This window comes from Hesperophylax consimilis, chromosome 3 (assembly GCF_061612785.1).
Source record: "Hesperophylax consimilis isolate HC1 chromosome 3, BYU_Hcon_1.0, whole genome shotgun sequence".
Classification (NCBI taxonomy): domain Eukaryota; kingdom Metazoa; phylum Arthropoda; class Insecta; order Trichoptera; family Limnephilidae; genus Hesperophylax; species Hesperophylax consimilis.
Genome location: NC_142838.1, coordinates 20,989,474 through 21,015,586, shown reverse-complemented (window position 1 = coordinate 21,015,586; position 26,113 = coordinate 20,989,474). Strand labels below are relative to the sequence as shown.

At 36.9% G+C, this 26,113-nt stretch overlaps 1 protein-coding gene across 3 annotated transcripts in view; it reads right to left on the bottom strand.

Annotated features, from left to right (window-relative positions):
• gpp (DOT1 like histone lysine methyltransferase grappa) overlaps positions 1-24,168 on the bottom strand; it is an 85,556-nt gene extending 61,388 nt beyond the window's left edge. For all 3 annotated transcript variants that reach the window (XR_016305099.1, XM_089649265.1, XM_089649277.1), the window contains exons 1-3: positions 23,960-24,168; positions 4,352-4,392; positions 381-519 (exon numbers count right to left, since the gene is read on the bottom strand). Coding sequence is in view for 2 of the 3 variants with exons in the window: in XM_089649265.1 (XP_089505391.1) it covers positions 381-519; positions 4,352-4,392; positions 23,960-24,043 (264 nt within the window). In the remaining variant the exon portion in view is untranslated. The remainder of the gene's footprint in view (positions 1-380; positions 520-4,351; positions 4,393-23,959) is intronic.
• Between the last annotated feature and the right edge of the window lie 1,945 nt (positions 24,169-26,113).

The window sequence follows — 26,113 nt, the reverse complement described above, 5'->3', positions numbered from 1 at the left end:
GAAGATAAGCAAATATCATTTAGTTTATAATCAAAAATAATTGGTTTTTTCGCTCGATGAAATTACATAATTTTGCATTTGTCAACATTTAATCCCCAGCAGTTGCTTTTACACCAATCATTAAATAAGTCTAATTGAAAAGGAAATATTAAAGATACGTGTATATGATCAGAAATATTAAGAGAAAAATATTGTGGAACTTATGATAAAGAAAATTATAGAAATTGTTAAAATCTGACATAGAATAAGTGGCTAAAGTACAGTTGAAAAATGTACTAGAAATTACTTCCCTCGTGGTTAATTTAGTCGCATGTCAGGAGCGGGCATCCAAAACACTGCGATGGAAACCGGGTAAGAAAGTAAGCAGAAATAAGAATTACCAATGCGACGACACTGTCAATGGCTCTGTTGAAGCGATCGCACATATCCTTCATACTCTCGTAGGAGCGAGGGTTGAAGTCGCTGAGGATGTTGTTCTCTAGCGCTGTCTTCATCTCTGGCAGGTCCTCGCACGCCCATCTGGGAAAACACATCAATCATATTATATAACATTCGTTAATTATTCATTATCATTACGTAATTACTCATTATTACAGCGGAACCCACAATCGGATCATCGTACTAAACAACCAAAGAAGGCTACACCAAGCTACACGCTATAATTGCTTTAAATGCTGGTAATGCGCAAGGTAAGAATAACTGATTGCTTGAATTTCGTTTTTATAATAAATCTTAGTGAGATAGGTACCGCGCCAAAGTAATGAAAAAAAGTTATATCCAAAATATAAACAATTATGGATTTCCTCCTGGTGACGTACCTCAAATATAAAAATTATATAAAAAAGGCAAAATATTGCATGTAATAAATAAATATTGAAATTTATATTAAAAAATAAAACATTTCTCGTGAAAAGTAAGGAAAACATTTGAGCTTATTCTGGAGTAATTGAAAATTGTGTAATATTTTAACAAGATATCGTATCATAATAAATATAAGACATTACATTATTATTATTATTATTTCATGCGCAAATTGAGTAAAAAAAATACTATTGATAATTTCGTATTTAAACCAGTAGAATTTTCAACCTTTTTAAAGTGATATACCTAATTGAAAAAATCTCCAGTCCTAAAATTGTACAGTAAAAATAAATTTCAACTCTACTTTTGCCAATAATCTTCTTATATATGTTGTATCACTAGTTAAATAAGGATAAAATAGGAACACGCATGATTTTACAGTACCAGTTACAGTTCACGCAAAATCTTTTTTATCTAAGCTTAAACTTGTTTAAGTTTAAATAATAATAAAATAAGAGTCTAGGAAGTCATATTTGTACAGCGCCTTTAAGATAATTTTTCACGCGTAATGAATAATTTTAATTTTAATAATTTTCACAGATTATAAATCAGAATTATTAATTAAAATGTTAGTTAACTAGTAATGTAAGTTCAATAATCATTACCGATATTGGAGCCAGTAAATAAAACGATCAACGCCCTAATGAGTATAATAAAGCTACATTGCATTGGGGCAATCCACCGCGGCCAACCTGCCGCCATGTAAAGTGTACTATGCCCCAGCCCCGACTAACGATCTGTGCATGAATATTATATTATTATCAACCCGTCCAGTTCGGATGTTAATAAAATTAAAACCTGTACAAAAAAACGCGAGCCGAACATTCGCATGTCGCAAAAAGTAGTCGTGTAAACAAACTGGATATGTGCACATAGCACATAGAGTCAGCGACTTCTAGAACGAAAATAAAATGTAGACGGGGCTAATGAACTCGCGACCTACCATTTCAAATTGTTGATTACTGCATGAATCAGGCAACGGGTAATCCGATTCGTTATATTCCGAGACAATGGAAATGGCTACGTATCCCACATTAAAAAATCTTAGAATTAATAAATAATACACAATAAAGACAAGCTACACTTTTCAATACGTTTAATTATAATTTAATTAAATTATGTCATTGTGTGAACTACATAGCTAATTAATTATTGTTGTTATTAGTTATTTTATTACATTACTGAAATCGGAATTCACCCGAACCATTGATGTTATACCTATTATGTAAGAGAGAAATAAAAATATATCTATTTATTGATCAGCGTTCCTATCGACAAATGTATACCGTATATCCAAATTAAACGGTCCACCAAACTTAAGCACAACACTGAGAAATGCCAATTTTATATAATATGAAATGTAATGGGAAAAAATATATATATATATAATATCAACCTCACAACCGCCACATGAGGACATACAAGGGTCATCCAGTCTGTTCATATCGTCGGAATAACAGAAGAGAATCTTATAATATGCTGCGCCCTTGAGGTGATTTTTCACAAAAACGGCTCTATACAAATTATCCAATTATTATTAAGAATACGGCATTCCATCCAATCTATCCACCCCAGCGAGGTATTGACGTTACGGTTGGTTAGTTGTTATTCAATAGGCTTATATTCACATCTAATCAACACGCCACAGTGTCTATTGATAAGCAATCACAGTGCATCGAGAATATCATTTGATAAAAACCAAAATACCAGCAAACATAATTTGATCATTGACTGTGAAGACTCCAATTTTTGATTTACAACTAGCTGTCGTCCCGGCGTTGCCCGGGCTTTACATACCGTTTTTCGTATGTTAAAGGTACGGATACATTTGCGAACGTTGGTTGCTTCGTTCCTTTCCCATAATTCGGGACTCGGCTCGTGTTTCGTTTCAAATGTATACGCAGCGTAATGTAAACAGTGACCTTCTTCTTAAGGTCACGTTTGAAAAATTTCAGTTGTAGATTTGCATCCAAATATAGATTGACAGATAAATGAAATATATTATTTATTGTACATATTTGGAGAGGACAAACGAAGAGAAGTAAAACTTTCTTTTCGTTATAATGTATTTTATCATTTTTTTAGAGTATCACCAAAAGTATTGCTTTGTAGTTGGTGCCCTTTCGCTGCAAAGCAACTATATCTACATTCTTTGGTACTGGTACAATGTTTTGAGGACTAGAATTCATAATATTCCCTGACAAAAAACACAACACTACCTATCAATTTCTGGGTGCCAGTTGTTTCACAGTACTTGAATAATTCATAAAGTTTCGAAGTTCATATTCAAGTTCTGTGAAAGTCGTATTCAAGTTCCGTCATTATTCCATTATGGGCATAGTACTAACTTGAATAAGTAACTTTGAAATTTCGGTGAATTGTTAAAGTTCTGTGAAACAACTAGCCCTTAAAATTGTAGGAACATAAACGAACTTATAAAGTCATCAGGACTAAGTGGCTTCCGAAGCCTTTGGCAAGTCTAAGCCAAAACCAAGCGATGGTGGACTGGATGAGTACATTGTAGTATAATCTAGTATCTAGTACACGGTGCGCCATTCCGTGTTTAGTGTTCGGTTTCCGACCTCAGCTGTATTCTCTATGCTGAGCTATCGAATGGCTGGAGCTGCTCGCTGTTAGTTGCTGTTAGCTGCTGCTAGCTCGGCTGGTTGGGTGACGCAACTCGCGTAATGAGGCCAGTGTATACTATTATTTATCCACCTTAATATCCAACACGAACATCACGTGAGCCGAGAGCGGCTGGAGACGCGGGCGGCGGCAAGCGAGTACCTACTACCTACGAGTGCGCTAGTCAGTTGCAGAAATGCACACATTATGCTAGGAAAATCAACACACTGTAATGCAGTCATTATCCAGCCATCGTGCCTATACTTCCAATATGTTTCCAATGGTACTTTTGATTATCAGTTACTAGTTAAGATATCTAACCTGACCGCGGCCGGTGTTGGAATAGCATGATGAGACGCCTTTACTGAATATACAACGATGGAGGTACAGGGTTTGTTTAAATGTCATTCTTCAATAGCAAACGATTTCAACAGATGTCTAGATGATGGGCACTATAAGAGAGTCATAAACATCCCTAAAAGAATCATCTTAATCACTTGGCCTTGGAAATCTCAAGTCATAACTCCTAACGGTTGAACAATGAACAGTACTACATAATACTAAGAGCACGTCACGTAGGCCAAGAGCGGCCCAATGGTGCTGCTGTTAGCAGTGCTTGTTGTTGGCGCCTTGTGCCCGCTGCAGTTGGTCTATAAACTGCACAGCTTGGATATAAAATAATACGTTTTACGTGCCACCGTTAGGTGCATACTGTTTATGTTCATTTTCCGGTGTATTTTTGTTAAAACGGGGCTGAAAACCTAGCCGTTAAGCACTCTACGAGATGTGTACATTCAATATAATACATCTATAGAAATGAACACAGTTAGCAAGTATACTGGTATAATATTGATTAATTACTCACCTAATTGTTTCAACAATTTCTAAGGCACCGTCATGTTTATCCTGGAACAAATAAGACAGCATTATTATTTATAGGGCCATTGCTTTCAGAAAGCAGGTATTTAAAAATAAACAATATAATGAGCAGTCCTATCACAATATCAGAATTTTCCCTTACATAAGAGAATTGCAGAACATGCATTATTAAAATAGATTTACAAAGATAGCTATTTCATTGGCCTCTCGGAAAGGCAATTTTAACTGGAATCTATTTGCGATCCATGCGGCTGAACTCTATAGAAATAAACACGAGTGTTGGTTGTAAGGGTTGCGCGACCCACATTAAAAAAGGTCGTGGGTGGGGACTGGGGACATGTCACACTGACCTGAGCACAATATATTATATGTACATGACCGGTCAGTGGTTGAGTGGGCATAGCGCTTGGGTCTCACCCGAGCGTCGCGTGTTCGATTCCTCGGCTGGCTAAGTCCTCCATCACAACACAAGCAACATTTTCGGCTTTCTGTGGTGGTAGTAGGAGATTTTCAAACATTGTTGGGTTATTCGTAACCCGGGAATGTTTGTCTTTCTTTAAAAAAAAAACATACTTTTCACATGGAACACTTTAACAAAACATCCTTTCCAACGTGAAAAATATTAAATAAACCATAATGAGTCGTGGTGCAATACACCTTTTAAAATTACTGAACTTAATTATAAAATTCCACATTTTATAACTGGGCGATTATAAATACAGTTACATATAAATACACGACAAATTAAATCACTCAAAAGGTACACATCAGTTCATCAGTTGCAGAAGAATAACAGAACTGTAAGATTATTTGACAGATCAATAGGTCGATAATTTGATTGTATTTATTTAGTCTAACTACTAGCTATACCCCACCTAGCATTGCTGTGGCTCAGTCTGTATGTGCAGATAGATAGGCACTAGCGCGTGTTGCTTTTACGTCCAACAGATGGCGCTGATTAAAAAAAGCATGTTTGTACCTGTCACAGGTACAAACAATCTATATAATACATAAAAACACACGCGTATTCGAATGCAAAGTTGTGTCAAAATTTCAAAGCAATCAAAGTGAAGAACTTTCCGAGATTTAAGATTTTGAAAAAACGAACATTTCCATTTTTATTTATATACTATATCTAGATACATAATTTCTATATATCAGTTTAAAAGTTAGAACAATCAACGTGAGATATGTATAAAGCAGCCGTGAAATTAAATAAATCACTATCAAAATATAACATTTTTAATAAATCTGTTATATTTCCTTCGTAGGTATATCGTAATCGCGTAATCCTATGAGAATATTAAATGAACAGTTTTATTTCGATAAAGAATTTTTCTATGCTAAAAAGAGTTAACTCTAAACAGACCTTTAGGAACGGAGGGGTCGCCAGCTTCCAAGCTAAGAGAGGGCAGCTTAATTTCTTTAAAGAGCTTACAGGGAAGGAACAAGGAAGTAGTCTGTATAAACTAGAAATATTACATACAAGCTGACGTGTACCCGACTTTACTCGTGGTTATGAACAGGACCGTCTTAAGCCGCGAAAGGAGGTCTATGGGCATACTGAGTTCGGGGGCCCCTTTTGAAAGCCGTAAATCAACAGGAAAACAACAAACATAAATTTTTTTCTATTAATTTATTTAAGGGGTTCGTGAAACACCTAACGGTGATTTGGAGCATTTAAAAGTTGAACATAATTGAAAAATGTAAAAATGAAATTTCGTATTGCACAATTTATGTATGAACATATTCTTTTGCATTTGGAAAGGTCATATAAAAATTAAAAGTATATTTATTTTTTAATGCGTAGATTAGATACAAATATATTTTTAAAAAAGACATGGAAAAGAATTGCAAATGCCGCACTCTAGTCCCAATTCCGCAATGTCCTCGGAGCCTGCGGAACTACTTCCAAAACTGAAGTGATGAGAGCGAAGGGATTGGAAAATTAGTTATAACTCTATTTAATTATAATTTTCTCTATGGTATCTCCAATTAAGGAATATGCCTCTGTGGTGTGGGTGTGGGGGAGTGAAATGTGAATTAATACATTAACAAACACTTGGAAAAAGAAACAAATAAATTCCTTTGTATTTTTCGGAAAGTCAGTATCCCAACAATATTTAGACGAAAATCCTTTAGTATTAAACATAATTACTTGTGTATTCTTTAAAAGAGTCGAACAAATTAAGGACCTTGGTATATTATTTGACAGTAAATTAACTTTTGTTCCTCATATAAATTAAATAACCAACAAGGCCATGAAATGCCTGGGGTTCATTCTGAGGACGATAAAAGAATTTAAAACAATTAATTCCTTCAAATTGCTTTATACTGGGTTGGTAAGAAGTAATTTGGGCTCCATTTTATAAGACTCATCAGCAAAAAATCGAAAGAGTACAACATAAGTTTCTAAGGTTTATTAATTACAAACTTGGAATACCAATCGAAGAACTTAATTATACATGTCTAATGGAATTACTAAACCTAAGCGATTTAACTACAAGACGCACAGTGAGTGACTTAGTTTGCCTTTTCAATATATCAAATGGCAACCTGGACGCCCTCGATTTAACGAGCTTAATTAATTTGCGTATACCTACCCGTGATACCCGTTTAAATGCTCTATATTTTGTTACCAAATCTGCCAATAATTACTTCGTAAAGTCTCTAATTCAAAGGCTTCATACACTTGGAAACAAATATAGTTCAATCGATGTCTATCATTTCCAATCGGTTTCCAAATTTAAAACCAAAATATTAGAACTTTTAAAATAAAACAATAAACATCTAGCTATTGCACCTCTTATTGAATTATTTCCTCAAGATTGACAAAACAGGCTTATACCTACAAACGATCATGTTTAGATTTGCTTTTTGCTTGGTTTTATATGTCTAATGGTGAATGTTATATTATTGCTTTACTATTTTATATTTATAATCTTCACAATATTTTTTTTATATAAACTATGTAAAATGGCTGACCGATCGCCCTCGATTTAGCAGGCCACTACAACCAGTCAAACGCAGTATATTTGTTAACACTATGTGTCGTATTGCATCATGTTACTGCTGCCACTACCTAGCATTTACATATAAACTTTACATTTCTTATTAACTAATTTAAGTCTGTATAACTTAGGAGTAGGAATATTCTTATTTTTGTACTATTTACTTGCTGTTATAATATGTCAAATGGATATGGTTATATGTATTTTAACTATTACTTTTGTGAACTTGCAATCTTCAGAATATTATTTTTTTATGAACTATGTATGTAAAAGCCCAATGGGCGTATAAATAAATAAATAGTAACATTAAAATACAAAATGGAAACCTTTAAAACATATCAGTTTAACCGGCTAGTAGGCGAGTGGAGAAATGCGTAAAATTCGAAAACAGGCGTCCGCACCTAAGCTAAGATCTTCATCATTGCACTAGCAATGTTTTCCGGTTACGTAAATCTGAGTCAGTTGGACGCGAGAGCTTTGCACGGTTTTTTATATAACACCTCGCCCCTGTCTGTACAGGGGAACTAGGTCGCCATCCGGTGGGGAAGTGTTTTCAGGCGGGTTAAGTTGGGGCTGTAGGAAAGAATTTATTAAGGCGAAGCTTAATGCTAAATCACTATTTTGATTAATCTTTATAACGAATTGGTGTACATTATGAATACCAAAAAAATTGCTTTAGATAAATTGAAGGTTTTCCTATCGTTTCGCTTGAGCAGAATAAAAATAAATAAAAATAATTACTCAATAAAAAATATAAATGTAAACTACTAAAACAAATATTTTTTCAATAGAAATGTACGAACGCGCAAAGGAAACAACTTTTACAAAATAAATAAAAAACCAAGTTTTGTGCTTGAAATCGAACGTTTCTAGACTCCGTTTGTCAAGCGATTTTAATGCCTATTACCAACAATATAAGGTATACCAATAATATAAACATTTTTGGCTTGTAGCTTCCTCTTAATGCAGATTTTAGAGGCCCGGATTATATGAAGGAAGAAAAAACAGATGCCGGGAGCTCGTTCCACATAGGAGCCGACTTACACAAAAACAAGTAGAATAAACGACCCGTTCTCATGAAGTAAACATCAACTATGAACTAGTTCCGAAGTTTGAAGCTGTTGATGTGTTTTGAAGGAAATTGTGTATGGACTGTCTGTTAAAAATCCGGTAAATACTTTTTTATTTTGAGTAATATAATATAGTTATTGACGAAAAGTGTTAAAAATAAACTCTTTGCGGAGTTTTACTATAAGAACCTAATACCTGCAAATTTGTTTTTTTTTGATAATCATTACATTAACTCTTAAACCCTACCTGGGGTACTGGAGTACCCCACTAGTGTTTAAAATATCAACAATTTTAACAATATTACACTGTTACAAAAATCGCTCTAGCTAATCTAATCTCGATAATTGGCGCGTAAGTACGTCAGCAAGCCGTGACCGCCCGGCAAGTGCATTCGCGCCCACAGGTGTTCCGGGGTACCCCAGTACCCCGTACCCCGTGGTAGGAATAGTGTTAGTTCTTCCTTCCAGTTATACTTGAATTACTGAAGTTGTTTTTCGACATCTCTCTGGTAAGTTTACACATTATTTATGATTTACTTTACTTTGTGATAGTGGTTAGAGTACAGTGTTGATAGGCAGGGCCTGCGCCCAATAACGAGACATTCATGAACTAATAATGTGTTATGAATATAATGTGAGTGTATGCAGTGTAATGAGGTGTTGTATTGTTTTCAGATATGGCATCCCAGACTCGAAGTCTCGGGGGGAGGGGGGATGAAATTGCAGCTGCTTTGTTGGTTTCTGACGACGAAGAGCTAAACCTAGGAAAAGATTCAGAAGATGAGCCCGACGGTGTTATCGAGGATTTCCGGGACCATTTTGAAGTCGCATCTCACGAAGACGGTGATCAAGATAGTGTGGAAGGAGATGAAGAGTATTTAGTGCCTGACAATGACGGGGCTGGTGTGCTAGATTCTCCATTAGTTCTGTACGGAAAAGGTCATAATAATCGACATAAGTGGACTAGTGTTAAGCCTTTTCGCTCAAGAATGCCTCGCCGTAATATTTTGTTGCACCCACCTGGTAACGTCTTAACAGAAACCTGACATGTGACAATTGGTTCACGTCTATACCCACAGCCTAGAAGTTACTGGAAAAAGGTATAATATTAGTTGGAACTGAAAAGAAGAATAAACGAGAAATTCCTCCTGTTTTCTTAGACCCTAAAAATCGAGAAAGATGCACATCAATGTTTGCCTACGACGGACCTCTCACACTTTTGTCGTATTGTCCTCTGAAGTCAGCTAAGAAGAAAGTTGTAATCATGCTGTCCACCCCAGGAAGATCAAAAGGTGGCCCATGTGTCTCTTCTACGGGTTGCTTAATACCGTTGGTGTCAACTTTTGGGTCTTATTCTAGCTGTCAACTAACATTGATGAATAGAAAATAACCAAGCGGCGTAAATTTCTTAAGAGTTTGTCAATGGCACTCATAAAGCCTCATATGAGAGCAAAATTTCAATGGCCAAGTTTACCCCGGGATATCAGAGAAACTATACGTGCAGTCTTGAATATTCATAGTGAAGATCATAGGCCGGTCCCTGATAATCTCAAACCTGGTCGCTGCTGTTTTTGTCCGCGCACAAAGGACAGAAAATCTCGATCTGTCTGTAACACTTGTCGCCGCCATATTTGTGCTGACCATCAATACAAAATCTGTCCTTCATGTGACGACAAAAATGTTTATTAGTTTTTATTAATAAATTTTACTGTCCTTTCTTATTACTTTGCCATAATACAAATAATATTTAAAAAGATATCAAATACTTTTATTTTATTAATTTTTTTCTGCCCGGGGTACTTCAGTACCCCGTGGTAGGAATAATTATATTCCAAGAGTGGTAGGGTTTAAGAGTTAATATACATCGACTTTGGTTTGTTAAAACCCTCCAAGAGACGGTAATAACAATTATTTACGGATTCGCAAAACTAATTACAAATCTTGAAGTTAATATGAAAGTGGTTAAAATGTTGATGAAAATATTGCAAATCTATTTATAATTTTGAAAAAATCGAGAGTTTAGTAATTTCATGTAAGGTTTTCTCGAAAACTAACTAACCATCAAGCCGTTTCTCTGCATGGGTAGGCAGAGAGGACGGACCGCCTCGGTCTTGGCACACACTGCTACCTCATTCACATTCATACATCGTCTCATACATACTCTTCTATTATTCTGACTCTTGAAATGGCTCCACTCAAGTATCTGATTCACTTGGTCGTGCCATGTCTTCCTCGGGGGTCCACAACTTCTGCTACCATTCGCATGTGCATCATATATTATCCTTACACTGCTTTCTTCGCTCATTCGCTCTACATGCCCTAACAATCTAAGCGTTACCTTTCTTCATCTGACTCATTACGCTTACATCATCAGCCTTGCACTCTTTACGGATCTCCACATTTCTCGCTCGATCATACATGGTTTTACCACACACACGCCTCAGAGATCTCATTTCTACAGCATTCAGCCTACTTTCATCCTTTTTTTGCCAGTTCCATGCCTCACTTCCATACATCAGGTTAGGTACCAGCACTCCATTGTGGACTGCTAGCTTCGCTTCTTTAGTCATTTTTTTGCTAGCGCAAACTGCGTTCAATCCTTCATTGATGGAGGTACCTGCATATACCCTTCTTTCAATATCTCTGTCAGCCTTCCCATCTCTCGTAAACATACTTCCTAAATACAAGAACTCATCCACCTGCTCCAAGTATTTCTCATTCACAAATATATTGTACACTCTTTTCGTACTCTCTAATTCAAACACCATGACTTTAGACTTACTTACATTCATAATTATCTTATTATACATACTTCGTTCATCCTAGACACGAGAATGTAGATCTTAAAAATTACGCACAAATTCAAAATTGGTATAAAAAATGCCTCAATCAGCATAAATTACTTTACCATGTTGTACTTTGAAAACTATTCTATATGAAACCATTAACCTGTTAACCGGGCGGGACGTATAAATACGTCAAACGTAAACAGTATCGGGTACGGGTAGGACGTATAAATACGTCCTTGAAATATATATTTATATTCTAATAAATATATATTCTCGTCCCTGGAACGAGCGGGACGTATATTTCCGAACATATCACACGGAAATTGAGTTTTTAATTTTTACATATTTTAATTTTTTAAACTCAATGTTTCTCTTTTATCTGTGCGCTTTTATTTATTGTTCTGTAATTATAACCTTTTTTATATATTTTTTAATCTTTATAATTGTTTGTAAATATTCTATTTTTTTAATTCAATGTTTTCACTTTTTTGATGCATAAATAAAAAAATTTAAAAAAATTAACGTCCACCGGGCATGACGTATTGATACGTCCTAGTGAAGGAGTTCGCGCCCGTTATATGCTGCGTAATTCAAAACTGAACTCCCCGGTTAACGGGTTAAAAGAAACATTCCCAGAAAACGTGGCTTGAAGCGTTTTACTAAAGTCGATATAAAAATGTACAGGTCCTAACTGGGCTCCGGGAGATTATTTACCACGTCATTTTCTAAAAAGGGTTCAAAATAGAAAAAATATATATTCGCGTTTGTTTCTCATTATTTCCTTAGTTTAAATCTGTATTTAAAATATGTATATAATATCAGCCTCTACCAGGCCTTCCAAAGGGTTTAAGTTGAGGTTAGTACACAATCTCTAGAAATAAACCACAATACGAGTATGTTTAGATTATTTTTAAAGGTTAAATAAAAAAGTTGACCCCTCGGGCTAATTTGTTTGGTTTTGCGAACATTACCCGTAGCTGATGTAATCTCATAGAAATTATTGTCTCCCTTACTGGTTAGAAATATGATCTAATCTGTGTTAGAAAGAGAAAACACCACGCTCTATAGAAATATAGAAGTTAACCACAGAATAAATAAAATGTACTACTCTATGAAACCAGGTTTCGACCGCAATTTGACAAAATTTTATGAAACTTTGTAAATAGTTTATGTATTATTTTGATATGAAACGACAAAAAGTGAGGTGGCAATAATATTGAGTCATTTTAAAAGATTTTTTTAATGTTTGATTTATTTTTTTTAATATTACATTAAATTCTTGTTTATATATATTGTAATATTTTTTTACTTGTCGGATAGGGATATTTCTGACAGCATCTTTAGAAAATATAACGGTCAATACGCCATGGGCCTAAGGGGTTAACAAACATTAACGGTCTAATCATTTGGTGAACTCATAATGAAGCAAAGAGAATGAAATATTAAAATTTAAAAAGATACCGTTCATAAATTAGACCAAACCAACGAGTATTCGGCTGAGTATGTGTGATTTATTTTATCGGCATTAATTTATACTTAGCCAAATTTTGTTACAATATCACAAGAAGGGTTAATATTAAAAATCGGACGTAGTTCTTTAAAAACACAATTCTTTCGAGAAAGGCATACAAATATATTGTACCGATGATTCAATCCAGTAATGAATTTGTGTGCCTTTCTTGAAAGAATTGAGTTTTTTGACGGACAACTGTTTATTCATATTCACATTCCGCATTTACGGGCGCAGACAAATAATTTGTCTTAAGGCGATGCCATACGTAGTAATACAAAATCATGTGTTTTTGGTTTGAAAATTTGGTCGCCTAGAAATGTTTCAGATGCTTTAATTAAATACTGCGAGTAGAATAGGTCTTGGCCTTTGAAATAATAGTATTTTTTAGATAAGTCTTTTTATAAGCCCAGAAAAAAATAATGTAAAGGCCTATGAAAACTGCTAGTTCAAAATCTCCTTCTTACGAACCCATTTTTGGTTATGATTTTATTGTATAATGTGGCAAATTAAGTTATTTATAAAATGATCGAAAAAAAAAATAAACATTTATGCCTGAACATCCACGAAATAAAATAAAACGGTGTTAAGCGGGAATTAAAACCGGAATTGTATTGTCCGAGTATATGAGTTTATTTTCACTAAGTCTGAGTGATTTGTAAAAACGTTCAGTAAATCTGTGAGTGAATTCGTACAAAGTTGGTATTTGTTCTAGGTCGTGTAGTCCCTTCAAGTTGGTTCTGGGTCTCTTATTGAGTGTGATTTTTGTGAAGGAGTTTTCAAGCGTCCGTAGTGGGATGTGTAAAGATTTTGGTTTTTTTTATTTTTTTTTTATTTTCTAGATTCTTATATTCCATGAAGTGGTGAATCATTTAAATTTACTGAATTTAAAGTTAATGTTCTTTATACAAATAGAACGGCGTCATATGCGCCTCACAATTTTTACCTCATATGGGTTTATTCAAATATTACCTGGCTTTTATAGACTTAGAGGCCTTGTATTTTCTCGGTAGGGAAAAAATTTGTTACCTAAAAACCCTACTAAAATTGCATGTATCATCATCCAGCATCAGCACCAGCGGCGACCTACAGCGGCCATATACTACATACGTGTCTGTTTGTGTTGTGTTGGGAATGGGGAGGAAATTTTGGCTGCGCCCTTTTGTTGGAGTCCTTCCGCATTTGCCGTTGGGAGTAAGGAAAATCGCAGAAAACCTTACCCAGGAAGGAGCGGCCGAACGTCAACTTGAAACGTTTGCGGCCTTCAGTAACATCGGTATATGATGTCCTGCATTTTTGAGATGTGTGTGTGTGTGTCTGTTTTTATGTTAATATATACTTATGGGAAGATAGAAAATAAACATACATATACATACAAATTATAAAATATTATATAAATATATAAATAGATATATAAACATTATATATTTGGGAAGAAGGTCGGGAGTTTAGGAAATACCTACTGCTCGCTATTCGTCCGCGTCTAGTTCTGGTATGTGCCATATGTGGTCATGGTCCATGAGGATGTGTTTTGGTAGTCTATGTGTGTATCTGAATGTCAGGTCGCTCGGAGCATTGTATTGTCCTATGTCTCGTATTAGTTGATTTTTACTAAGTGTGAGTGATTTGTAAAAGCGCTCAGTCAGTCTGTGTGTGAATTCGTATAGAGTTGGAATTTGTTCTCGTTCGTGTAATCTCTTCAAGTTTGTTCTGAGTCTCGTGTTGTATGTGATTTTAATGCAGAGATTTTGAAGTGTCTGTAGATTCTTGTGGTCTGAGTGTGAGATGCTGCTCCATACGGGAATCGCATACGAGAGTACTGGACGAATGAGCGAGTAGTAGACGAGGAGTTTGGTTTTGGGAAGTAGCGGACTCCGTCTATTGAAAATTGGCTTCATCATGCCGATCGCTTGTCGCGTGCGCGTGTGCATCTTCGCTTGGTGAGATTTCCAGTTGAGGCGGGAGTCCATGGTCAGGCCCAGATATGTCACTTCATCTTTCCATTCTATGCTGTGTCCTCCCATTTCGATGTTAAAGTCAGGTGTTCTGTTTACACGTTTTCTCGTGAACATGATGGCTTCAGTTTTCGCCTCGTTCAGTTTCAGGCGCCATTTTTTGTAGTATTCTACGAGCGCGTCGAGCGCCCTCTGTAGGTAAATAGCGGCCATATTCGCTTTCAGCGAGGAAACGTATAGTTTGACGTCATCTGCGTAGATAGACAGATTGCATCTCTCGTCTCGGGGGATGTCGAAGGTAAACAGAATGAAGAGAAATGGTCCAAGTAAACTTCCTTGCGGCACGCCTTTTGGAATCTCACGCATTGAAGATAGCACGTTCCTTATGAACACTCTGAACGATCTATTCTTTAGGTATTCCTGTATCAGTCTCGTTAGGTATATGGGCGTGTTAGTGCGGTGCAGTTTATGCACGAGCCCGTCTATCCATACGGTGTCGAATGCCTTCTCTAGGTCGATGAGCGCAGCGGCGGTGAAGCGATGTTCGTTAAATTTTCTTGCGATGTATTCCGCTACTCTGGCCTGCGATTCTGGAGTTAAACGATCAATCGTTTTCGTATGCGCCGTCTTCGAGTGAAAAACTACTAGCCGTCGCGACTAACTTTTTCGAATGTTTCAATTTTACGTATTCTTGAGCGTCGAACGGTCGAAGTTGGTAGAAGAGATGATTTTATTGGCACCCCTGTGAATATTGTCTATGTTCCTGATGTTTTTGGGATTTCTATGGTGTGACTGTCAAACAGACAACTTATTCGTTATTCAAAACAGAAATGGATGCGGGAGATTGCCAAAAGCAACTCTTAATTGAGCTTGTAAGCTCCGATAAAGACTTTGTAAGTGGGAAATTTTCACCCACTTTTACATTTGCGGAATCCGCGCGGTAAAACAAAAATTGACAGCTAGACTAGATTTTGACAGCCAATTCCAAAGAAACGCCAACAACCTACCACTCGCTGCCCTGTTTCTACTGGTTGTACCCAGTAGATGTTGTGTGGAATGACTTTTGACGTTTGGCGTCAAAGTATGTACCTTCGACCAATTTCGGGAATAGCAACGACGACCAACGTACGTACTTTCGACGGCGATTACGAGCGCCCTCGATTCAGGAATAGAGCCCCTGGTGAGTTGATGGGTCGTGGAGTGCCTCTTTCTGAAGCCGAACTGCTCGTCTGGCAACGTTTTGTTGTCGTCGTGGTGTGGTACAAGCCTGTTGAGTATAATTTGTTCAAATACCTTGCTCAGCGTAGATAATAGGCTAATCGGCCGGTAACTTGTCGGCTGCGTTCTATCTTTATTCGGCTTTGCGAAAGGCAGCACGGTCGCCGATTTCCAAATCTGGGGGAAATGCCCGGTCATGAGGCAGGCATTGAACAATTTTGTTGTGTAGATGATGGCTTTTTGAGGGAGATGTTTGAGTAAAATGTTGTGAATTTGATCGCTTCCCGGCGCCTTGTTTGTTCTCAATCGCCTGATTGTGACAGCAATCTCGCTTGGCGTAGCAAAGTGAATATCTTCAGCGTTTGTCTGCTCCGCTTCCCTCAAGTCTCGTAGAGAGTCAGCTACGATCCGGTCCGTAGCCGGGTCGGAAAGGCCGTCTGTAGCGGCGTAGGCTCTCTCGAATCCGTCGGCGAGTGTTTCAGCTTTTTCTTGTAGCGAAAGCGCCGTCCCGGGGCCGTTCAATTTCTGTAGCGGGGGGATTGTGAAGTCTTTATGTCGCAGCGCGCTTGCCATTTTCCATAGGGAATTATCCTTCGGCGTGAGTGATGCGACTTTTTTGTCCCAAAGTTCGCGCTTGAGTTCTGCGATTTCGGTCTTGATTTCCCTCTGCAGGCAGTTATACGCTGTCTTGAAATATTCGTCGCGTGTGCGGTGAAACATGCGTCGCAGGCGATTTTTCTCCTTGATGAGCGATAGAACGTACTCGGGAAGCTTGATCGTGTATGGGTGTATTTCTTTGAGAGGAATGTGTGTATCTTGTGCTGTTTGAAGAATCTCTGTGAGAGTGCTTGTAGCTGCGTCGATTTCTTGTGGCGAGCGCAGAGTTCCCGAAGTGAGATGAATTCGTTCGTTGACTTCTTTTTTGAATCCTTCCCAGTTCGCATCCTTGTAATTGCGCTGTTTTCTGGGGGTCCTTGAAGTTGTGCCGCCTATAGTAAAGCTCACGGGCAGGTGGTCCGAAGACAGTTCGTCTAGTGTGCGCAGTGGAGATATTGTCTTGACATTTTTCTCGAGTACTATGTCCAGTGTACTCGGATATCTAGATAGTTGCGAGTAGTACGTAGGTCTGTCGGGCGCCATTATCGAATAGGTATTTGTCTGCATGTGTGTAAAGAGCGTATTTCCGTTCGCATTTCCTCTGTAGTTATTCCAATAGTTGTGTTTGGCGTTCAAGTCGCCTCCCATCACAACAATCGGTCCCAGATTGAGCAATTTATTGAGATCTTCTCTCACTAGGTTATGTTGGGTGCAGTATACGGAGATGATGGTGTGCGCTCTACAAAAGATTTTGGTGAAGTGTATGCTTATATTATATACGAAGATGTGATACCGTGTCGCCAACTCCAATCCTCTAAGAGCTGGTTATATAATTTAAGATGTTTTTTTTTTCGTTAAGTTTTGGTGTGGCCTGGGCTACCATCTTCTTTCAGCATCACCTCCATGTCTAGAAAAGGCAGGATTTTATCATGGTTTTCCAGCTTCATGGTGAACTTCATTTTGCGGTAAAGTGAATTAAGATGGTCCAGGAATTCGTTCAGTTTCTTTGTTCCGTGAGGCCAAATGATGAAGACATCGTCAACGTTGCGCTACCATACTTTAAGAAGATCCGGAGCTGTGCCACCGCAACTGGCTTAAAAGTTCACCCTGGAATGCAGTATCCCGTTTTGAGGCAGTGTTCATAATACCCCAAAAATAAATCAATATAATACTTCTGGCCGTGAAAATCTCAAATCATCTTGTTGGAGTTTTAATTTTGGACCTTTTTCCGATTATTATATAATTTAATCTCCACAATTTTGAAATATCAGAACGGCCACCTGTAGTTTCGTCAAATAGATCATAGAACGGCCACCTGCATTTTTGTCAAATAGATCATAGACTCTCACGCATGCATTTAATATTATGCTTATGAATGATGTTATGATAAATTCTTATGAAAAATGTTATAAAATATTAAATTGTAAAAATATGTATATATATATATATATACTCGTATATATGGTGTGTTTTATCTTTTCAGTAGTATACAATATATTTTTTAATCTTTATGAAAGTTGTATACACATGATTATTATTAATGATTTGATTACTATCTTAGTTTTTTTTTTAAATATGTTTTTATTTATAAAATAAACAAAAAATATTTGGCTAGTTTGTCACTTTGGCGACTTCCTCGGGGAAAGGTAATGTCAAATTAAACGTTTCTTTTGAACATAACAAAGTGATTCATTTCATATCAAGGGGTTGTGTCCTGATAAATATTTATGTTAAAATAATTTCCCTCTGGGCCTATGTCATCATTGGGGATGCTTTTTGACGAGAAAAAGTAGTGAACATGGGTCTTGAAGAGACCCACGCTGTAGGGGGGAGGAAAACTAGAGGCCGGCACATTATCTTTACAATAAATACCATTTTTAAATATTACATTGATTTATACATTGTAATGTAGTACGGTACCTACAGATATGAGTTTTTACACAAATACATAAAATGAAAGTTTGAAAAGCCAAAGAAATATAACTTTAAATATTATTAATGTCTTGGAGGTAAATTCATTCATGATACACAAGAGTCCTAACTGTTTAGAGACAGGACTATGGCATCTGTAATAATTGGGGTATGTTTGTTGTGAAGCTGTGGGGGAGGATAATGGGTAAAGATGGGAAAGAGAAAGAACCTAGCTGTTCTGGAATGTGGTCACCAAACATGACTAAAATCACTTAAAGCGATGTTTAGATTCACAATTGTGATCTTTCAACAAACAATTTATGGAGATTCAATGCACTTTTTAAATTATTAACCCAATAAAATTCCTACCAATACCGTTGCAGTTTGCTATTATCCAACATAAAATTTTCGGATTTGCCTACCAATACCGTTGCAGTTTGCTATTATCCAATATAAAATTTTCGGATTTGCCTACCAATACCGTTGCAGTTTGCAATTATCCAACATAACATTTTCGGATTTGCCTACCAATACCGTTGCAGTTTGCTATTATCCAACATAACATTTCCGGATTTGTCTACCAATATCGTTGGAGTTTGCTATTATCCAACATAACATTTCCGGATTTGCCTTCCAATACCGAGGCACCCAAATCCGTCAGCCACCAATAAATGGACAGCTGCTCAAATAATGGAACGGAGATGTCGAATAATAATTATTAGTTTTACATCCAACACAACATTTCCGGATTTGCCTTCCAATACCGAGGCACCCAAATCTGTCAGCCACCAATAAATGGACAGCTGCTCAAATAATGGAACGGAGATGTCGAATTAGTATATTAAAGTATAAGTGGATAAACAGGTTTTTAAAACACGCGCGATTTTTCGAGCACGACGGCGTAGCCGAGTGCTCGAAATAATTCAAGTGTTTTAAAGACCAGTTATCCACGAATACTTGACGCTATTTTTTTTATTGGTACACTTTGAAAACATAAATATTGATATTATTATTAAAAATTTGGAAATAAGAACTATTAATGAATTCGTGATGTGACATTACAATATCTTGTTGTCATGGAAATGAAAAACATAAACATTAATTTGCAATGATTTATTTGATGTTTAAAATATTCCTGTCAGATTTATAGTTAAAAGTTGACATGACTTTGTTGATTTGTTGATGTTGCCATGGTAACTTTAAAAAACGCGCGTTCCATAAAGTGCGATTTAAACACGCTAGAGCGTACTTTAAATGAGTAAAAAAGGGCACCAATATAAAAAAATAATTATTAGTTTTACTAAGTCCATTGTATTATTGTTATTATATTATTCTTATTTGTATTATTTTACCACCATAACACGAGCATTTGCCTAGTTTGGGGTATTTTTATTAATAAATAAATCTTATGAGCCCAGGCGTTAGCTGAGAATGCTGTCCCTGTTCTACCGATATTTCAATGGAAGATATTCACAGGTACACAGTCGAGAAACACGGCAAATGCGAGACCATAACATATGTACACGGTTGTCATATGAGAACGGGTCGTTTCTACGCTTGAGTTCAACAGCTCAGCTGTGGAACTATTTGCCGGCCCTGTTTCTCTCTTCAAGACCCATGTTCACTCCTTCCTCTATTCCCCCAAATATGACATAGGGGGTGAGGTAATTATTTTCCTCTAATTATAATCGTCCTGTGTGCAGTTAACGTTAAAAATGTGATATCAGTGTAAAATGATGTACGTGAACGCGAGCTATGCATAAAATATGAACATTTTAGTAAACCAGCCAACATATGTACACGGTTGTCATATGAGAACGGGTCGTTTCTACGCTTGAGTTCAACAGCTCAGCTGTGGAACTATTTACCGGCCCTGTTTCTCTCTTCAAGACCCATGTTCACTCCTTCCTCTATTCCCCCAAATATGACATAGGGGGTGAGGTAATTATTTTCCTCTAATTATAATCGTCCTGTGTGCAGTTAACGTTAAAAATGTGATATCAGTGTAAAATGATGTACGTGAACGCGAGCTATGCATAAAATATGAACATTTTAGTAAACCAGCCGTGACATTGAATAAATTACTATCAAAATATAACGGTTAGAAGGTGTAATCTATGTAGAAATCAAAATATTATTATGTAACAACAATGAATATATCTTGGCTAATAGAACCATACGTTCCGATCTTGTGTTACTAAACCGCCTACACTCAAATTTCTACTTCCAGTGAGAGTCCCGCCAAAAAAATACAGTAAAAACATTTTGAAATGGAATCATTTTTGTTAATAATGTGTAACGTAATGAACGACATAATGACTTTTGCAACTGTTATTAACGTCACCACTAAGTATTTATTTTTAATTTTGACGGCCTCCGTGCTCGAGGAGTAAGGCTCTCAACTAGCAATCCGAAGGTCGCGGGTTCAAATCCTGGCTTGCGCAAGTAAGTTTTATTTGATTAATTTGCGTTATTCCAGAATTTATTCATTAAAAATAATACAGGGTTTTCCAATAAGAGGTGTTATTTTGAATAGCCCGCAATTTCGGTAGATGTTACTTTTGAAGCTGTCATTTTTTGACATTTCACAAGTAGAAACTACGCCATTAATAAAAATGGAACGATACACGCTTCAACAACGCATTGAAATTCACTTGAGTGAATCAAATGCAAATGCAAATCTTGAGTGATGAGGCCCATTTCCACCTCGTTGGCTTCGTTAACAAGCAAAATTGTCGCATCTGGGGCTCGGAAAACCCAAGAGTTATTGTTGAAAAGCCTCTCTATCCTCAGTGTGACTGTTTGGTGCGGTTTATGATCCGGCGGAGTCATTGGACCTTACTTTTTCGAAAATGAGGCTGAAGCAACAGTTACGGTAAATGGATTGCGCTATCGAGAGATGATTAATGATTTTTTTATGGCCGGAATTGGATGGTATTGATCTGGACAACGTTTACTTTCAACAAGACGGCGCTACGTGCCACACAAGCAAAAAAAAACCATTGATCTTTTACGATTGAATATCAAAATAACACCTCTTATTGGAAAACCCTGTATATGGTATAGTGAGTATCGCCCTGACGTAAGACCACCATTCAGAATTGAAACGTTGCTTGAAATGGCTTTAGCCGTGTTTGGTGGCCAGATCTGCATAGCCAGGTACTCCCCCACCTTCCTCTCCCCACTACCTTCAGCCTCACAACATATCCCTATTGGGAATGCCAGTCTCACTGGCTCCGAACGGGTGGGACTCTGGTTCGGTTTCACAAATAAAATGACATACATGCTTAAAATTTCGCGCCTAAATGAACTAATTTCATTACACATACGCACTATATAATATATTATTACTATGCTGATAAATAAGTGAACAGATATTATGATAATAAAGTAATAAGGATTATCATTGCATTATCAATTAAATACAATCTATAAATTGTCAGTCACTGATTATTATTAGACTTGATAGATTGTGTAGGTATGTGAAGTTCTCCCAGTTGATTGTTTGCATTGTGTAAAATATTCAATAGTTGATTCTTGAAATAAACGGTCCTATAAACTATCCGTACATTGTCATATTATTAACTCAATTCTACCCCGGAAATTCACAATCGTAAAAATATAATCTTAAATTATTAATTTCAGAATATTATGAAGTACATTCCATTTGGTAGAATCAACAAAACTTTGATTACATGTAAGATTTTCCAAAGTACCGATGCAAAGATAAACACGACATGAATCTCGCAGTTATATAATTGGGTCACCACGGAGATATATTTGAAGGTCACGGACGTTTAGAACCGACTTTAACACGTTATATACATATAACAAATATAATATCGTACGTACTACATACAGAATAATGGCTACCCTGATAGTCAAGAACCACACAAAACGTCAGCAAAGAATCGTATTTTTATATTATGAAAATATAATAAAACTAGTGGCTGACCCCTCAAAAGAATATAGGTAGTACCGAGTTAAATTTAACTAATTATAAAAGGCTAATGATTATTTAACAACCGCGGGGTACAACTGACTGCCTTGGGTGACGGCACAGGTGAAAGTTTTGACCAAAAGTATAGGGAAGTTACACGTTTTTATACGGTGAAATTCACCTGCCGCTTCTATTCATTTTTATATAATTTCTATGAACCTCCTCTTGTAAGTATGTACCTTACTACGGAGGTGCCTACTTAAATAAACGAAAAAGGGGGGTTTATTATTATGGGATCTACCTAAAGCTCTAACCACCCAAAGATATTTCACAGATTTCATACATTTATTGTAAGCTTGGTCTCTACAAAATACTTAGGGTGACCTCAGGTCCCTTTGCTTCTAACGGTAGGTATTTTAATAACATATCAAAGGGAATTTGGGCTTTGGTAAAATGAAGACCAAACAAATAATGAGAATTCTAAGAACATGCAAGCCTTTCAAAATAATATAAACCTGTTTTGGAGCCCACCTAAATGTGACTATTTTTTAAATTAACTATATAAAGTATAGTTTTGTTTTAACAAAGTGGTAATGGAAAGGGTGGCAAAAAACTATTCATTTAGTAGTAGGTAAAGATATTAGAGAAAACTTGAAATCTAAGAAAATAAATCATTTCCCGCCATTTATACTGAACCGCTCTGCATAAATAGAATATTTATAGTTGACATGTTACCCATAAAATATCTAAAATTATTACATTGACAATACGACCCATACCATCGTGGATTTCTACATAACATTATAAATCCTTATCTATAAAAATATTCAATGGACTTGACGGCTGAATATAATAGTGTTATTATTATCTTAACTATTTATAAAGTGATAAGCAAAGTTTTACTTGTCTGAATAACACATACCTAACGATATACTTATAGAAAGGCAGGAGAATTCAATAATGAGCATGTAGAAATGTAAATAAATTCAGCCTAGGTTATCTGAAATCGATAGCTCGGTTCATACTGAGAATGGGAGGAATTTAATAGAACAAGCGAAGACATTTAGGTTTTTGAACAACATTGAAAATGTCGTGACCTATTTTTATTTCGATGAATGAGATAAACATTCAATCTTGAGACGAACTAACACAATACATCGAGCTCGAGCAATGAGCACCTTGACACCGCCACGAGGTCAATAACTCATAGCACTGACTGCACGCACCAAATAAAAGAAAGGCATCAACTACATTTCACTGCAATATTATTAATTGGAAAGATTGCGTCACTGTTTACAAATATTCGAGCCTACTACAAAAGTACAAACATTCTCATACCAACGCGATCAATCAACGGTTTTCGAATCGATGAACGAGATTTTAAAATCGGGTGATTTTTTAAATCGAATAAGTACCTAGGTACTCATTCTGAAGACGTTCGAATTAATGGGAGAGAGACGAGGTATTTCTGACAGTTAAGTCACAAATTAGTGGCATCATTATACAATGTAGATGGTTATATGATCGAGCAGCACTCTTAACTACACCAATAATCAAAATGATTTCATTCAACAGTTATAAAAGATATCATACCGTGCCATTGCCTGAAGTAAGAGGCCAATGATAAACAACGGGTTCAGCACCTGCAGGAGAATGAAGCCGTAAATCCTGAGCCATTATTTAAACTTCACAACATTAACAATCACACATTTCACTACCACACAAAACACATCACTTAATTTATATTTTTGTTAGCACATTTTCACTGCACTTTCACACACACACCCCTCGCGACCGGACGCCATGTTGGGCATTTACAACATGGCCGCTTGCATGTTATTTCTTTTGAATTGTATATCTGTGGTGTTGCTTTCCAGCCATACAAAAAGCTGTCTATGGTTCGTAACAACAAATTAGGATTTCGTTGTCGATGGTTATTCAAAATATTTTCCTAAATGATTTTATATGAGAATCTATTGAAATATCTGCCAATTATTCACGATATTTTACATCATGTTTTATATTTCGTAAAACGTAAAAAGGTGTCACGTGGTTTATTTATGGGTATCACATATTCTAATGATCGATGAAGGCTGGATGTTTGCTTGATAAAGTTGTTGAATTCCGCCTCATGATTAAAAAAAAAATAATTGAGTAACGATACGCATTATTGTGAATATTATATATAATCATATGTAACAAAAATAATTGTCAAAAAAGCCCTAACATTGCTGCACCTATACCTCCAACTTTGATGAACCAGATTCCGATGCCGAGGAGATTGGAGCTGAAATCGATCCTGGCCCTAGTAATCCATCAGGACTATCCCGACGCATTGGCCGAAAAGCCATCGAAAGTGTCCGAGGAGCCGCAGCTCAAAGTGTCTAAAAATGTGACGAGTGTTCTCAACTCCATTGCCCAACTTTTGCTTGAGAAAAAAGAACTCAGAGGTGAACTTAAACTCAACCCAACTTAAACTCGGCCCTTGCTGACATCAAAGTCTTGCAGGCCGAGAAGGCTATGGCTGAAAATTACACAAAACAGCTGTTGGACAAAATTCAGCAGCTAGAGGCAGATCTGGGTCCAGTGATGGGTCGAGAGGCTAATGCGACAGAGGCTAGCCTATCTGTCCCGGAGAAGTCTCAAAGATAAAACTACCAATGCAAACTATCCAAACGAAACGGTATGCAGATAGGAAAGCCAAGACTACCTGTCAATCACAGCGATGTTGGGAGTTAGAATAATAGTCGTATAAAAAATAAGGGAGTTATTATCCACTCTGCCAGCAGCCAGGAACAAGAGTGGCTGTTAAATGCTCCTATTGTAACCAGTTCCAACATGCTGAGTGACCGACTTCTAGTAATGAGGCACCTAGGAGTTATATTTTTTAACATACCCCGGGAATTATCTCATGTGATCTTTCTGGAGAAGGCACTATCCGGAATCTCTGAAGTAAGAAATATGTTTCCAAGTGCAAACTTAGTCATATGGCTAGAGTTCAAACCGGACCGTCATGCCATAGAGTGTACTTAGTCATATGGCTAGAGTTCAAACCGGACCGTCATGCCATAGAGTGTACTTAGTCATATGGCTAGAGTTCAAACCGGACCGTCATGCCATAGAGTGTACTTAGTCATATGGCTAGAGTTCAAACCGGACCGTCATGCCATAGAGTGTACTTAGTCATATGGCTAGAGTTCAAACCGGACCGTCATGCCATAGAGTGTACTTAGTCATATGGCTAGAGTTCAAACCGGACCGTCATGCCATAGAGTGTACTTAGTCATATGGCTAGAGTTCAAACCGGACCGTCATGCCATAGAGTGTACTTAGTCATATGGCTAGAGTTCAAACCGGACCGTCATGCCATAGAGTGTACTTGGTGCGCGCTAACATTGTTCATGCACTTGTGCAATAAGGAAGGGTATTCGTGGACTGGACCGTTTGTGGTGTGAACGACTTTGTAGGACTTACCATATGTCTAAATTGCCGAATGGTTGGATATTCCCATAATTTTCTGAAGAAACAAAGGGATGTTCCCACTGCGGAGTAGAAGAACATGCGCACGAGGCCTGCCCCGCTGCTATACAGCACCCAGTTGTGCCACATGTGCACTTTTCGGAAAGCCCTCAGCTTCCCGTGCCGACCCCACCGGAAACAAGGATTGCCCTGCCTACAAGGTTGCTTTATTAACGGCTCTTTAAAAAATACAATGGTTCTCTTAGATTCCTGGAAACATTCATATTA